This window comes from Trematomus bernacchii, unplaced genomic scaffold, assembly GCF_902827165.1.
Source record: "Trematomus bernacchii unplaced genomic scaffold, fTreBer1.1, whole genome shotgun sequence".
Taxonomy (NCBI): Eukaryota; Metazoa; Chordata; class Actinopteri; order Perciformes; family Nototheniidae; genus Trematomus; species Trematomus bernacchii.
The window spans coordinates 9,237,584-9,254,110 of NW_022987593.1; the positions used below are offsets into that span (position 1 = coordinate 9,237,584).

The following is a 16,527-nucleotide window of genomic DNA, read 5'->3' on the forward strand; positions in this document are numbered from 1 at the left end:
CTCTCTGTTGCATTAATTCATTGTCAATTATCTAACTTGAAATGTAGGGATGTGTTCTGTTATTGCACAAGCCTCTGTGATTATCATTCTCTTTTCAACTATTTGAATACACATATAATCCATCAAAGGTAAATTATGTGGGGGGACGATGCCGAAGCCAGTTGAGACCAGCGGCAACACAATGGTGCTCCGCTTCAAAACGGACAACAGTTTGACCTCTAAAGGATTCAGAGCGACTTTCACCAAGTCCAGCCTCCCACCTGTTTCTACCACCACACCCAAACCCTCAACCACCACCACACAAACACCTCCACCTTCCACAACTTCTGGTAAGCATTCACCCCAAAATGTTATGTTTACTTTTTCCTCAACGCTTAAAATAAACCACCCATATTTACTCATAATTCAATGATCAACCTACCCTTTCCTGCATGTCTATATTTGGATTTGAGTTTAAATTAGGGCAGTTGAAATATACCAGTATAGATGATAATGGTCATATAACAAAATAAATGTTGATATAGTTTTAAAGGGGCCCTATTATGTTTTTGGGGGGTTTTCCCATTCCAATAGTGTGTTATATCGTTTTGTGTGCATGTCAATGGTCTGCAATGGCCAAAATCCCAAAGTTCCCTCCAGATGAAGTTGTTTACTTTCGGGACATAATGACATCACTACGTAACATTCGCTCTTATATTGGCTAGCACTACAACACATTGTATTGGATATGTTAAGGGGGGGGGGGACATCTCTAAGCGGTTGACCAATCACGAGCGATCTGGTCAGCTAACCAATCAGAGCAGACTGGTCTCTGGTTTTAGACAGAGGGTGAAAAGAGGTGCTGCAGCACAGGCAGTATGAGAAAAATACAGACCTTTTTGAACATTAAAGAATGTCATGTCACCAAAGAGGCACAAAATAAAAGATTTGAACGTAAAAATGTGTCTAATAGGGCCCCTTTAATTAGACAGATATGATCAAATACTGTAATCCAGCGCCTAAATGTTTACCCTCCACATTCCTACACTCATATTTTATTGTGGTATTCCTAGTTGAAATATACAACAGCAGATATATTTAATTTTCTCATTAACAATTAACATCATCAATATAAATGTTGCTTAACCAACCTCTCAAATCAATTGTCAAAAACAGCTCTCATTATTCTTTAGTTGACTTCCGAAATACTAATCCCAGGTTTACACTGTTGCACAATGAACTATAATATCATTCCTCTGTGCTCAGTTGATCTATGAGGGTTGTTTACGGGCCAATGAGAGCTTGTTGATACACCTTATATAACTGTCATGCCTCGACGTGCATTTTCCCCTGCAGCTCTAATCAAGCGACAGCTACCAAATAAAGACAAATGCACGTAGCTCTGTGCGAAGGAGTGGGGAGATCCCCCTGGGGTTTATTTATTCATCACTGCATTTAAGCCATTGGCAGACAGACTGCTTCTCTCCAGTGACTAATTAAGGTACTACATAATGATCTTGTTAATGGGGTTAGTTTTGTATCAAAGCAAGCTGGTCCCCGTCAACTGTTAAACCGAGCGGGAATAATCACTCTTTAAGATGCTCGGACAGAAAACACAGCTTTTGTTTTCTGTTATTTTGCAGGAGGTGATGGTCCAGTCATTATTCAGGGGCGTAAAGGAGAGATCCATTCCCCGGGTTATCCAAATGCATATCCTGCTCATCAAACGATCTCCTGGAAGATATCTGTGCCCAAAGGATTCCTGGTAAAACTGCAGTTCACTGACATGGCCATCACAGGAGAGATCGGACAATGCAAGGAGGACAAACTGGTCATCACAGATAATTACAGCACATTAGGTGAGCCAGAACTTCATCTTTCACTCATTTACATCAATTACCCAAGCTTTTTTTCTCTCTTGTTGTTCTTATCTTTTATAATGTTCTGTAAGTTGTACATCCTTATCTGTTTGCCTTTAGTTTACTGTTTTGACTCCCAAATCCAGCCTATATCATTTTAGAAAACCGGTGCTCTATCGGCCATATCTGTATCTTGTGAAGCCTGAATATCAGCCCCTACAGAGTGAAAGCTATAAACTCCCCTTCTTCTACAATTATACTTCGACTGACGACAATTAAGCCTCTTCGAAAACTGACATTTATTTTTTTATTATTTCATTTTATACAGTCCTCTAAGTGACTTGAAATGTGACAATGAATCCACAGATAATCTAAACTACCATACATCTGCATGTAACTGTAGATAAATAAATGAAAAAACAGCTTACAAAATATAAAAAGTGTTTGTTCCATGCAGTTTATGTTAAAATGCACTGCTAAGAGTATTATTTTATTATGCTATATTATATTAGCAATAAATATGAGAGCTCTGACGTTTGTTGCACCTTGCTGGAATAACAGCTCGTGTACAACAGTTTCTGCCCCCTGCTGTAAAACTGTTGATTATGATCTTTGCTAACACCTCAGCCAACTATAAATTACCTCTCATTATTCACTTCACTCGCTGCAGTGATACCGCTTTATCTATTGCTGAGTAAAGCACTGAGGAACAATCAAACAAAGATACAAAAGGCGATAAGGAGGTTTGTGTTTATATGTGAACTGAAAAGAGAAATGAACAGCAACAAGGGGTCTGTTTTGAAAACCCGATCAGCTTAAAAAATGTGATCCAAAGATCCCTCAAAGCAAGACTATGTCATTTATGGGAATGGCACAATAATCCTTGGCTAATGTTATTCTAAACGTTTATTTAGCTATAGAAATAACTGGCATCTTGCATTTGAATCAAGCTGTAAAGTGAATAAAATGTGGAAGTGCATTTTTAGTCTTCAAGTCTTCTTTGGCCACATCAAAGTTAAAGGTGGGGTAGGTAATTCACTTCAGAAACACTTGTTGTTATATTCCATGGAATGCTCTTAACATCCCGATAGCAATGAATACATTAAATGCTTTGACAATAAATACATACAAAAATGTAATCTGTGGAAGCCGTGGCGCTGTAAAAAGCACGACCAATCATCTGAGCCGGCCCGGCTAAAATAACTGGATGGCCTACCTGCCTGTCAGCCTTCCATCTGTGCACAAACTTATCTCGTGCCCTCATTGGTCATGTGCGCGTTCGTGTGTGTTGGAGGAGGGGCTCTGTAAGGAAGTCTGAAGGAAGGGGCAGATTTTTGTCGGTTGCGTACTTTCAAATTTCAGCGCACTCGAGCTGGTTTCTCCATTCTTACCTACCCTACCTTTAACTTTGTAAATAATGGTCCTATTAAAAGTGGCGACAAATCAAGGCATGCTTTAGGACATTGATCCCTTGTTACTACCGGTCTAGCTATCACTGTTGTTCAGTTTGGGTGTTTCAGGTCATCGTCTTTAAACTTGAACCCTTTCACTGTGTGTTTTCAGTCCATGAAAGTTAACTTGAAAGACTTTGGTCGGCCTAAATATGTTTGGCTGTGCTTATCTTAACCCCCTCAGGTCAATTCTTGTTCCCAAAAAAACAAAATGGCGACGGCAAAAATACCAAACTTGAGGCTTCAAAAACGTAGTCCACAAACCAATAGGTCACTTTATGGTGACAACGTCCACTTGTTCTTTACAGTCTATGATTTTATTTGCATTACATGTCTGTTAAAAACAGTACCAGTTTGGGGTTGGGCTTCTTTTGTGTTCATACGCTCTTGGTAAGAACATTGTGTTCAGTATCTCTGATGAAGTCACACTCACAGAGAGTAAAGTCAACTTTATTTGTCAGTGTCCTTGTGTTCCCATCCATCAACAAGAAACACACCCGACCCACTCATCCTCACTAATATACGGGGCTTACAGTATTCACCACTCTAATCTCTTATCCGTCTTGGTACCATCACTTATATTGCTGACTCTACATCCTCCATTTACCTCCATCTTTAACCTCCGCCCTCCCTCTCCCTCAGGCACACACTGTGGCTACCTTCTCCCCCCCTTGGTGGTCAGTGCCAGTGACACAATATCTGTCAGCTTCACGTCGGACAGTCGCCTCACAGACCGAGGGTTCTCTGCGAAATGGGAAGCTGTGTATCCTGAGGATATTGCAGGTACCAAGGACTTACACACACATGAAGACACACACATAGAGACACACTCACACCTGAGACACATTCACACCTGAGGCACACAGTGCTGAGGTAGCTCAACACCTCGTTATGATCATAAAACCTCACACCTCTGTCACATATTTACAAAACCAGCATTGTGTAAGCAGTGTGGAGACTGTGAAAGCACAGGTCAGAGTACAGTGTGAAGCATTACAAGATAAAAAGCTAGATTAAAACCCCCTTGATCCTTTTCTTTATCATGATTATCAGCTAAATAATTAAAGATACCATGTTGTGCAGAGGTGCGACAAGGTCTTGAATTATAAAGACTTTGTTCATACTTCAATGCAGATATTGCTAGTTTTCAACTCTTGTCCCTGGTTAGGCTTTTAAATGTACTTTGTAATTTAAATATAGAGCATGCAGGATAATAAAATCACGCCACACATTGAATGTAGAAATACAATAAAATAGACACTCCACACAAGAAACACAACACAATGCCGAAATACAAAAGCATATTTCTTTGGTGATTTACAGTAAATGTGTTTAAAATGGGTCAAATCTGGTTTGCTTTGGGCCAAGATACAGAGGTGAACTTAAATCCGTAAAAAAATTAATTGGCAGATGATGAACCTATAAAAATGCATAACCGCAGTGTCCAGGAGATGAATCCTAATCACTTTGACGACCCTGTGACTTCATCTAGGAATACCAATGGGTTTAATGCTAATACTGTTTCTTGAACTTCTGTTTTTATATTGTCACGCTGCAATTTGTTACTCAAAACTATTTCTGTCAATGTTTCAAGGAAGATACTGTAATTCATCTACATTTATCTCATTACAATCAACCATTAATTACTCCCTCGTCTTTTTGCAGAGATCCAGGGCTGTGGCCTTTTTTCCAGAGCGCCGACAGGAGTTATTAAGTCCCAGAACTGGCCGATGAACTACAAAGCCAACGCAGAGTGCATGTGGAACATCGATGCACCTGTGAATAAAAGAATCACCCTGCATTTTACCCACTTTGACCTGGAAGCCAAAGATTTCATATCGTCCAAATGCTATGATAACATAGTAGTGTTCGACATGAATAGTGGGACTAACGCGCTCATTCAAACACATGGTACGTTTATTTGTAAAATCACAACATCATCCCAAAACCATTTATCATTTTTATCACATTGGAATCAAAGTAATGCCAACTCAAAAATGTATTCAACCAAATTAAATCCTTAGTAACAAAACTGTTACTGTGTCAGCTCATCTTCTCTTCTCCAGTGTATTGTATTATCTCTGTGTCACTTGTATTTGTAATGAAAAATATGCTTTCAATACATTTTAGGTCCATTTTGTGGGACTAAGCTGCCTGCAACTATCCTGACAAAAAGCACCAGGCTGGTGATCCGTTTCCATTCAGACTTGTTTACCGAGTCTAAAGGCTTCAGGGCCTACTGGACAATAGACCCCAGTTTGCCTGCTCCCACTGAGCCACCAGTACCAGCCAACCCCTGGGATGACATCGCCATAGGTAGAGTATCTATTTCAGCCTCATAAAGCTACAGTAATATTAACAGAGCCTTTTAGACTCTTTTACCGCATTGTTTTGGTTTCTGGTTGCTCTAATCAACCTCTTTACCAAACACAGCTGGCAGCTTTCATCTCAAAAGCTTTGATAAACTGATGTTACTATACTTACTCAGCACCAAACAGCAGACAGATCAAGTTAGCAACTAGCGAGTGAACATACTGTTCCTTAGCATTTAGCTGCAGGTCTGCATGGATATTTTGTCACGCACAATTCTATATTGAAGCAGGATATCAGACACAAAAAAACATTTAGTATGTCCCAAAAGATAGTACAGTATGTCAATTGCGGTATGCAAATAATATATCCGGATGTCCTCCTGCATCTGGTTGCACTTTGCAGTATCGAAGCCAGCATACTTTTCTGGTTATCCTGACCTATAGCCTTTGCACCGGAGATATATGAGCTAGAGGTCCAAAGTTCAAGGTCCAATGTTATGACGAAGTACTGTGCCCCAATTGTATGCTAACTGCGTGCAGCAGTACTTACTCTGTAAAGCCAGCTGCAGCACATACTCAAATAAAAAATCAGCCATTGTTTTTCTGATCTTTAACCTTGCCCCTAAGTGGCCAAAAATCAAAGAAGGCCTCTTAAACATTGAGGGCTTATTTGGAGACTGTGCAGCATACTCAAGCTAGTTCCAGCATCATTTCCTTTGTTATGTAACCCTTTTACATTACATTTCATGGACTGAGCTACTAATTAATTAATTAACAACAACAGACTCATCATACAGAAAATAATAGCTAGTTGCCTTAATATTGCCAGATCTCAGGTGTGGTATTTTTCAACAAAACAACATGTGTTTTATGTGCTAAATGTGAAATATTATATTGTATATCTATCATTTAACTTAACGTTTGGATCCCCTGATCTCTCCAGTTATGTTATACTGTCTCTGGTCAGCAGAGCTGTATATTTAGTCTCAATGACCAACATTTAGTTTCAACAGCTTCTTAGAAACTGCACAGAGACCTTCTTTATATTTATCTGATTTACGCTTCCTTCCATCTCCCCCTTGCTGTGCTCAGATGTGCAGTAAAACAAGGTGTTATCATGTGCTGAGAGCACAATGTGAAGTGTCCTGGTGCTTTACTTTTTCTTCTGCTGTCAACCGATCCTCATTCTTCATGCAGCGTGAGCCCCAGGTGGCCCGGGCCATTTGCTGAAATAGAGTTTTATAGATGGACTCTGCTCTGCTGCCTCTGGGTTCTATTTCCACACAGACTCTTACTAGAGATTCCCTGCATGTTCGGCAAATGAAGACACATAGACCAAGAGAGAGAAGGGGGAAATGTGGGTGATTTGAACAACTTGTCAACTCCTTTTACGACCAAAGGAAACTTGTTCTGATGTAATGATGTCAAAGAGTCTAGCCTGAAAATGCTGATTTATTTTTTTCAAAAGTCCAATTCAGGAGCCATTTTGTGTTTGCAGCAGTAGTATGGTATTATGTTTGCATGATAAAACACTGAATTAATACATTTCTGCACACTAGTAGATTAGTGAAAGCCAAAAATGAGGGACAGTACTACTGTCAGCCTGGTGTGATTTGAAAAAGTATTTACACAAATAGGAACAGCTGTAGAGCAGAAGTGCCAGTGATTGGAAGCCACAGTACTATCTGTAAGCTGCAGATATGTTCTCTATTCAGGCTTTGTTGATACACAATCAACACCACAAACATATGAATACATGCACAGACAACCAGACAAAGGATAGATTACAATGTTGTATTTCCTATTTCCTAGAGTGGCCCCCATGTGGGATACCAGCCACCCCTCCTTCTGTTACGTCTCGCATTGTGAACGGAGAGCCCGCCACGCCTCACTCCTGGCCCTGGCAAGTGTCCATGCAGGTAAAAGTCTGACGTAATAAAAGCAGAGATCTTGCATCAAGATTAATTCATTTACAGCGTGTAATATCAGTGAATACAAAAGGGCACGTTCTAGTACAGCAGGGTTATGTTGATAATTTATAATGTGACATTAAATAGGAACTTTCTTTATCTCTCATTAATAATTGACTGATTGCACTGATATGTGTTTCCAAATCTGACATTATTACATTGTGAGTATGCAAATGTATTTTTTTTTTTTTCAGGTCTGGCCGGCCAGTCGCCCAGAACCCACTTTCTTCCACACCTGTGGTGGTACTCTGATTCATAAGAACTGGGTCATGACAGCAGCCCACTGCTTCATAAAGTAAATGTTCACTTTAATCTATATCACATGAACAATATTTTTTACAGGAATGTTAAAGCTGAAGCTCCCATTTAATTGCTTTTCTGTAAAGTTTTTCTCAAACTTCCAGGCTTTTCTAATTGCAGAAGGGAGTTGCAGTTGCCTGTGCTTTTACCTCAGGCTTCAAGTGCAAAAGCAATGCTTGTTAGAGATGCCCCAATGCCTTGGCTAATGATCTACTGAGATACTGGTGCAGTAAGGTGCCTTTAGGGACTATATAGATTCTGGCTGTGAGCAAGGATGAATGCAAGGTTATGAACGTAAGTTAGTGTCCAAGAAAGTGAAATGGGGAGATATATTATGCGTTTTGCGATTTTAACTTTCCTGTATTGTGTTATACAGTAAGTGTGTGTAAATGTTCTGACATGGCTTAAATGCCCAAATCTTTGTCGCACAATCTTCCCCCCAGGCCTGAAATGCCTCCATTGGACTCCTTTGTTTACTTCCGTAACATAGTGACATCACCAGTCCCATACAAATTAATTTAATTTCAAATCATATGATACTGTTAATTTGTTATGCAATTATTTAAGTTCAGTTTCCTGTGAAGTATTATTTGGTCCATAGACATGTATCTCAAGCTGCCCAGTGTTTTATTATAATCTGTCAGGTATTGCTATTGATTAATCTTCTGATTTCCTCCCCAGCTATGCGGACGAGCTGCAGCGTTGGAACATGTGCCTTGGCAAACACAACCTGACCTTCACAGAGCCGAGTCAGCGCTGCTTTAATGTGACTGGTATCTATCGCCACGAGGGCTTCAAGTATCCCACAGTGCCCACGGTGGAGTTTGACATTGCCCTGGTCAGGTTGGATGGAGATGTGACTCCCAGTAATGAGATCTCCTTCGCCTGCCTTCCCTCCGTGGAGGAAGTCCTGCCTGCAACAAAGAAGTGCTACGCCACCGGCTGGGGAGATGAGACCGGTGCTGTTCCTGCTTGTTAACTCTTGATTTATTTACTTAATTTATACAATAATATACAACCTGAGGGGCAGTGATTGAATGTACCTAAGGACATTTACATAATTAATGTCTGTACTTTTACTGCCCTACATTTTGGAAGCCAATTCACCACATTTATATGACAACAAAACCTAGAGGTCACTTTATCGATACAATATATAACAAACTAATAGGTTATGATGGTTTATTATGGATGGAGATACAACTATTAATCCTGTGGTGAAATTCGGCAGATAAAAATAGCTATATTTGATGTAACCCCCATCCTTATGCCTTGAATGCTTGACATAGAAAATGTACCAGCAGTATACTTAGTAAAAACATACTCCACCTTTGTCAGTGATAATACAATAGTGTAATATTTTTTATTCTTAAATAGTTAATGCTACATAATGATTACTATTGATTTTTTAACTTAAAGTATGTTTTGATGCTGACACTTTTGAACTTTTAAGAAAATAATTAAGATTTTAAATGATTGTTGCATTGTAGTTTTGCTACTTTTGTACTGTTCAGGAGCCAACCCTCTTAAGTTAAAACATAATTGTTGCATAGTTTGCATGCCCTCTGCTGGACCTAATGTGCAAATACCTCTCGTGTGTCCTTAGTGTTTCATGTTTTCTTTTGTAACAATCGAAATGGTTTTGTGTGATATTCAGGTGATTCAATGAATGCTAAAGTTGCTGAGGCTCTTAACCAGGTGGCCCTGCCTGTTGTGCCGTATGATACCTGCAAGAGGATGGACTACTGGTGGTTCCAGGTCAAGACCTCCATGATCTGCTGCGGGTACACCCTGCCTGATGAGCTCCAGTCTGTCTGTCAGGTAACACAAATCCTACAAGAGATCAGCACTAATATATGATATAATAATACTTTTTATATAGCACCTTTCAAAACTACTGTTGCTTTACAAACATGGACAAAGTTAAGATAGCACTCAATTACAAAATCACTGTCAACCAGTAAAAATAACATATAAAAAAGCTCAAATTAAAGTAATCAAAATAATAGATAGAACTGCAGTACATGACCTTTGTGAGGCAAGGCCAGTTTATGTATATAGCACATTTTAAAAACAAGACAAGTTCTTTACAACATAAAATCATAAAGACAAGAAAAAAGAAATAAAATATAAAAAGACAATTAGATACATTTAAAAAGAGAATCAGATAATACAACTAAATAAACCAAATAGAATAGGACAGGTTTAATACACAAGAATAACAGGATTTACATAATTCTGATCCTCAATGAGATGACAGTTCTTGCACACATGATATGGATGCTGATTTGTGACTTTGACAGGGAGATTCTGGAGGTCCTCTGGTGTGTCAGGACACCGCCGGTGCTCCCTGGGAAGTTCATGGTATCACCAGCTTTGGCCCTATTGGATGTATAATGAATAAGAAGCCCTCCGTGTTCACCCGCTCCTCTGCATACATCCCCTGGATTGGAAATGTCATCCGCAGAGACCTATACAATCAGCACAGTAAGGATCCAGCTGACCAACTTTCATCACAAACTTAACATGGTACAAAGGCACATTTTATTACTGAGTTTCACCTTCTGTCCTCCCCATGTAGCATCTGGCTGTGGAGGACCAAAAGACCTGATTGGCACCAACGGCATTGTGTCCTCGATGGGTTTCCCTGGCAACTACGACAACAAAGCACGCTGCGAGTGGACCATCCAGGTGCCCGAAGGCCAACTGGTCCACCTGCATTTCAGCAACTTCTCCCTGGAGGAGAGTCAGCTGTGCCTGAATGACAAAGTCAGCATCAGAGACGGAGTAGGAAGTCTGGGTAAGTAAATATGTTTTCTCCACAGGTGATGGGACTGAGTCATTCATTCATTCATTCATTCATGGGATTCCTTTGCTTTATGTTACACAGCAGTCAATGGATTTTAAAGTTATTTATTTCACGTTTTTATTTTTAAATGAATGTAGTATTATAGTTACATTACATGTCACTTGTTAAACACTTTTATCTAAAGCGACTTACATACATTCAGTACTGTGAGCAATCCCCACAGGAGCAATTTGGGGTGAAGTGTCTTGCCCACGACATGCTGACTGCAGTGGGACTCGAACTTGCTATCATCTGATTCGAGGATCAGCGCACTAATCCACTCAGCCACACCCTCCCTCCAGTTGTACTGATTAATGTATTTATATTTTACAGATCAGTACTTTGATCTGTTTTATAATTGTTAGTGTGATACTCTAATATACTAGACACAAAGTGATGTTTTTAGGGTTTGTTGATTGTTATGCATGTACATGCCCCAGGACTGCACATGGAAATGAACTATTAGCTCAAATATGGCATATATAATCTCTACTCTTTTTGAGATTAATGTATGCATAGGCTTTGTTCAATAAAAGACATCTCAACAACAAATATCACGAGAGGAAAAGTTTGAGATACACCAAATCTAGTGGCGTTGATGGCATCCTTATGGGACCCTGAATGTCTCTACAAAATGTTACGACAATTCATCAGATAAAGATACTTTAGTCTGGATCAATGTGGTGGATCTAGGGATGCAAAATTGCAAAAACTTGTAGCAACAAGATGTCTTTGCCATTTGAGTAAATCTACATGTATGACGTTTTTTTTTTAAGGAAAAGCATAAAGAACCATTGGCCGGTCTTGAACCTGTGAATCAAGGCTGCCTTTCGTCTTTCAATCCTCCCAATATCTAATATACTGAAGAAAGAAAACGAAAAATGGCTTAAAGGGTTGAAATAAATAAATGCAGTTCTCTTTTTTTTCCCTAACGTTTGCCTTCACCTCTCTGGAATAGTTGTGCGTGTTTCCCTTCATATTTTAGTAAAGTGCTGTATAAATGTAAAAGTGCATATATGTTGTGCATGTATATCTTAAAAAGGGACATATGATTGGAGAAAGAAGCAATAGGTTAGCAATAAAGATGGAGATATGTTTAAAATATACTTAAGCTTTTAGGACAGAGGCTCCTTAGAAAATTAATTCAAACACTTCTTCATGTTCATTTCTCCTCAGGCACACACTGCAGTCATGTTCCCCCGACAGACCTGGTGAGTGATGGAAACAAGCTTCACATCAGCTTCTCCTCCAACGACAAGGTGGTGGACACCGGCTTCACGGCCACCTGGAGGGGAGTTTCCCCCACGGAGGGTAAGACGGGAAGGAAGTGCAGCTGACAAGACGCAGAGGGAATAACCTCCAGACACAACTAATGCATCCCATCTCCTCCTCTCCTTTATTCTCTCCCACACAGCTCCTTGTGGAGGGAGCTTCAACATGGCTCAGGGTGAAATCACCTCTCCTAACTGGCCCAATGACTACCAAGCCCAGTCTGTGTGCACGTGGCGTATCACCATTCCTGCAGCAAAAAGTATCCATATTGGCTTCACGCACTTTGAGCTTCAAGCTGCAAACATGTTAGGAAACTGTGTGGACTATGTGGAGGTCTTCAACGGAGAAACCATGGTCTCATTAGGTTGGTTACTGCACTACAAACTCTCTTTTGTCAATTTAATATCAGTATCAATGCCTGCATAATGGGGAAAAAGCTCTCAATTTCTTGTATATTCTACAGGTCGATTCTGTGGCTTTGCCCCTCCATCGACCCTCACCATACCGGGAGGATCAGTCGTCATTCGTTTCCTTAGTAACGGAGCGGATCATCAGAAAGGTTTTCGTGGTTACTGGACCAATGATGTCGGTGTTATCCCGACTTTACCTCCTACACCTCCTAACCCATGGGACAACATCATTATCAGTGAGTGTGGACTCCCAGCAGCCCTGTCTCTGATGGGTGTTGTAATGTCATGTGGCGGATCAGAGTTTAAAAAATGCAGCTTAGTGAATAATAAAATAAACATATTGAACACTGGATCATCTCATTTCTGATTTTAAAGTTTTAACCGGGTCTGATGCTGACTTCACCTACATGTTGAATAAATCATAAAAGATGATATCTTATTTATAGATAATTTAATCATATATGTTCTCCTTCCAGCCTGGCCAGTAGAATGTGGAAACCCAGCAGTGAAACCCAAATCAGCCGCCATGAGGGTGGTAAATGGGGTGGAGGCGACCCCCCACTCCTGGCCCTGGCAAGTCTCCATGCAGGTAATGTTAACATCTCCTGTTTCTCTTTGTGCCTGACTAACAGTCATTGAGAAGAGCTTTTCATTTGAAAAAAGTGTATTTCTCTTCCCCAGGCTTCACCATTGGCATCCCTCATACCTTACATGCACGGCTGCGGAGGTTCTTTGATTCATGAAGATTGGATCCTGACTGCTGCTCACTGTTTCATGTTGTAAGATGAAACTACAGAATCACCTACAGTACATTTTAATAGTGCAACCATAATCATTGCTAACATGCTCAACATAGATTGATATATTTTCAGCTAATTGTTAAGCTTTCTGCCCGACAACAATGCTTCAATCTTATTTTTAGGTGTGGAAAAAAAAAACTTTTTTCATAAATAATTTTGTCCTCATTTAGTGTAGTGATGGGAATTACGGCTCTTTGAAGGGAGCTGGATCTTATGGCTCCGTTTCTTTCCGAGAGCCGTTCAAAAGAGCCGTTCAAAAGAGCCATTCAAAAGAGCCGTTTTTTTTTAAGGGGGCGGGGTTAATAGGTTTATCTGCGAAGGAATCACCAGGATAATGATTGACTGTATTGCCAGAAATCTACTTTTACTCACAGAAAATGTATACTACTACTCAAGCAGCATGCATTATGCCATCATCTACGGCAAATGTGCATTCAGGAAAGCAAGTTCCTTTAAAGGCGAGTGGATTTATGGCAGGCAGTGAACCAACGATAAAAAGAACGGCTCTCACCAAGTAGGACTCGGTTCCCTTCGTTCGTACCAAAGAGCCGTTCAAAAGAATCGGATCGTTCGCGAACGTCACATCACTCATTTAGTGCTGGAGCTTTGAAAACCTACTCAGCACCAACTGTTAAACAGATAAAGCTTGTGACTAGCTGGCAGACAAAGAATTTAAAGAAAAAGAGTCAGATATTTGCTATAGAAGTTGGGGGAGACCAGATCTGCAAGAGAGTCCAAATAAAATATATTTGCTCCTTTACTCCTGGATGTGTTCATGAGCATCTGTTGGATCACAACTTCACACAAACACCACTAATGCGATGTCAGTGTGTTCACAACTTTTTTCCTCTGCCCCAAGGTAAAGACAACAGCTCTAAAAAAAACTTTTTTAATGTTATCTTACCCACCAGCCATTGTGTAAAGTAACTAGGAACCTATACTCAGGCAGGTACCTAAGTGCAAATTTGAGGTACTTGTACATTACTTAAGCATCTTTCTTTACTATATACATTACTTCAAACTTGAACTTAACTTGACATAAGTAACTTAACATGTAATACTTTAACTCAATTTTGCTTGATAAAGTTAGTATAGTTATAACATTTTCAATGCAGAACTTTTACTTGAAAGTGAATATTTGTACAGTCTTGTATAAGTGCTTTTACTTAATTAAAGATCTAAATACGTCTTCCACCTCTGCCTACCAGCTTGCAATAGCAAAGTGAAAAATAAACCAAGTTCTAAATTTCACTTTGAATTTTCCACCTGCTTCCCAGCCCACTGACCAACCCCACGTACTGGCGCATGTGTTTGGGGAAGCACCACATGAACTCCTCCATGGACGTCCCCTCAGCAGAGGAATGCTTTAAGGTGGACGGTATCATCCGCCACGAGGGGTTCGTGTACGAGCAAGATCCCACCGACATCTCCAACGACATCGCCCTGGTGCATTTGGCCACGGCTGTGAACATGAAGAAGGAGATCAGCCCAGTCTGTCTGCCCAAACTCGGGGCCGTGATGCCCGCTGGGACGCCCTGCTATGTCACCGGCTGGGGAGACGAGAAAGGTACAAAGTGATGATTTAGCTGACTTTTTTATCCAAAACAATGACTGCAATCGACCATGAGCATACACAATCAGAACAGCAAGAATAATGAAAGTACATAAGCTTCAAACCTTTTAAAGTTTTTATTTTAATGGCCAATGTGCTTTGTTGTAGAAACCCAACTGTATATTCTGTATACAACATCTGCTGCACATCTGTCCGTCCATGTTAGAGGGATCCCTCCTTAGATGCTGTCCCTGAGTTTTTCTTCCTTTTTTCCAACCGATTATTGAAGGATTTCTTATAGGGAGTTTTTCCTTAGTCTAAGGACAGAGCTTGTTGTATGTTGTACAGTTTCTAAAGCCACCTGAGACCGATGTATATTTATGATATTAGGAAATGTAAACAATTCGATTGATTAATTAACAAACTTTGACTGTTCACTTCACTCTCTCAGGTAACATGTTCCCCAAAGTGTCCGACAAGCTGAATCAGGCAGCCCTTCCTATTGTGGACTTCCAGACCTGCAGTAAACCTGCTTACTGGTGGGACTCCCTCAGACCCTCCATGATCTGCGCTGGCTACGAATCCCCAGATGAGCTCAAGTCAGCCTGCCAGGTGAGAGGATACTTTCAGGAAGAAACGGTCTAAAAGAAAACACAGAGCTTTCCTCACACATTATATAAATGTCCTGGCCTGGTCCTGGTTGGGTCGTCTGTTATGTAACGCCCTTTAAACTGTTTTGTTTTTGGTCAGTCAGCCTTGATCGTAAATGTCTGCCTGGTATTCAGCCGTAATTGGACATTATTTGTTTGCTATAATGAGCGAATGTGCACGTAGGGACATGGGAAAACACGTCAGCACAGTACTGACGGCTTGTTCATTTCAAAAGAGTTTTATAAAACACAACACTGACATTTGCCTCCCTGAAGAAAACTCTGTCATATTTTTGATAAAGTTGAACCTTTACCACTTCCAGGGCACAGAGATGATTTATAGAAGCTGTCAAAATCAAATGTTCAGCAATGCATCTTCTCAGCAGTGCAGTTAATCTTTAGTGATTTACCTGTCCTGCTCTCCCATAGGGCGACTCTGGAGGTCCTTTCGCCTGCTCAGGCTCTGGAACGACACCCTGGGAGGTGCATGGCATCGTCAGCTTCGGACCTCAGGGCTGCATCAAGGACAAAAAGCCCTCAGTGTTCACCCGCGTGTCCGCCTTCAGCGACTGGATCGACACCAACATCAAGAAGTTTATACATGAGAGTGGCAAAACCTACTAAAGCTCATATCTTGAAATAAAGATTTTGACAATGATTGTTGCTCATATCTGTTTTAAAGTCATTGTTGTCTTTATTGAGGGTTAACCATTAAGAGTTGCTTTCTGCTAAAGTATGATGACTCATACAGTTAATCTACAAGGCATCTTTTCTGGCTGTAAGAAAAGGTTTTAAAACTTTATTTAACACTTTATCTCAATGTTAATTTTATAATATGATACTGGTTTACATTTTCTCAAAAATAATTGTATAATAATTACAATAATGATAGTTAATAACAATGCAACGGTAAATTATTTGTTGAATCATTTTTGATGTGCAAATTATAAGTAATATTTACGAAACAAATACAACTATGGTAACCATTGCATCATTTTGTATTCTTAAGACTATTTAAAACAATACAAACATATTTTTATATGAATTATTCTTATTATTTGATGCTGCTACAGTTTGACATCAGCTTGACTTTATTTCTCCCTGAGGCCATCCCCTCAGTTCTT

General features: G+C 40.0%; 1 protein-coding gene across 1 annotated transcript in view; it reads left to right on the forward strand.

Moving 5' to 3' along the window:
* Positions 1-16,143, forward strand: part of zgc:154142 (uncharacterized protein LOC555481 homolog) — a 24,956-nt gene extending 8,813 nt beyond the window's left edge. The window contains exons 7-25 of the mRNA XM_034129338.1: positions 129-329; positions 1,623-1,838; positions 3,932-4,072; positions 4,955-5,200; positions 5,420-5,605; positions 7,414-7,520; positions 7,766-7,866; positions 8,553-8,830; positions 9,529-9,692; positions 10,175-10,358; positions 10,453-10,671; positions 11,896-12,030; positions 12,134-12,355; positions 12,455-12,637; positions 12,878-12,990; positions 13,083-13,180; positions 14,479-14,768; positions 15,205-15,365; positions 15,833-16,143. Coding sequence (XP_033985229.1) covers positions 129-329; positions 1,623-1,838; positions 3,932-4,072; positions 4,955-5,200; positions 5,420-5,605; positions 7,414-7,520; positions 7,766-7,866; positions 8,553-8,830; positions 9,529-9,692; positions 10,175-10,358; positions 10,453-10,671; positions 11,896-12,030; positions 12,134-12,355; positions 12,455-12,637; positions 12,878-12,990; positions 13,083-13,180; positions 14,479-14,768; positions 15,205-15,365; positions 15,833-16,027 — 3,440 coding nt within the window. The 3' untranslated portion in view covers positions 16,028-16,143. The remainder of the gene's footprint in view (positions 1-128; positions 330-1,622; positions 1,839-3,931; positions 4,073-4,954; positions 5,201-5,419; positions 5,606-7,413; positions 7,521-7,765; positions 7,867-8,552; positions 8,831-9,528; positions 9,693-10,174; positions 10,359-10,452; positions 10,672-11,895; positions 12,031-12,133; positions 12,356-12,454; positions 12,638-12,877; positions 12,991-13,082; positions 13,181-14,478; positions 14,769-15,204; positions 15,366-15,832) is intronic.
* Positions 16,144-16,527: the final 384 nt, after the last annotated feature.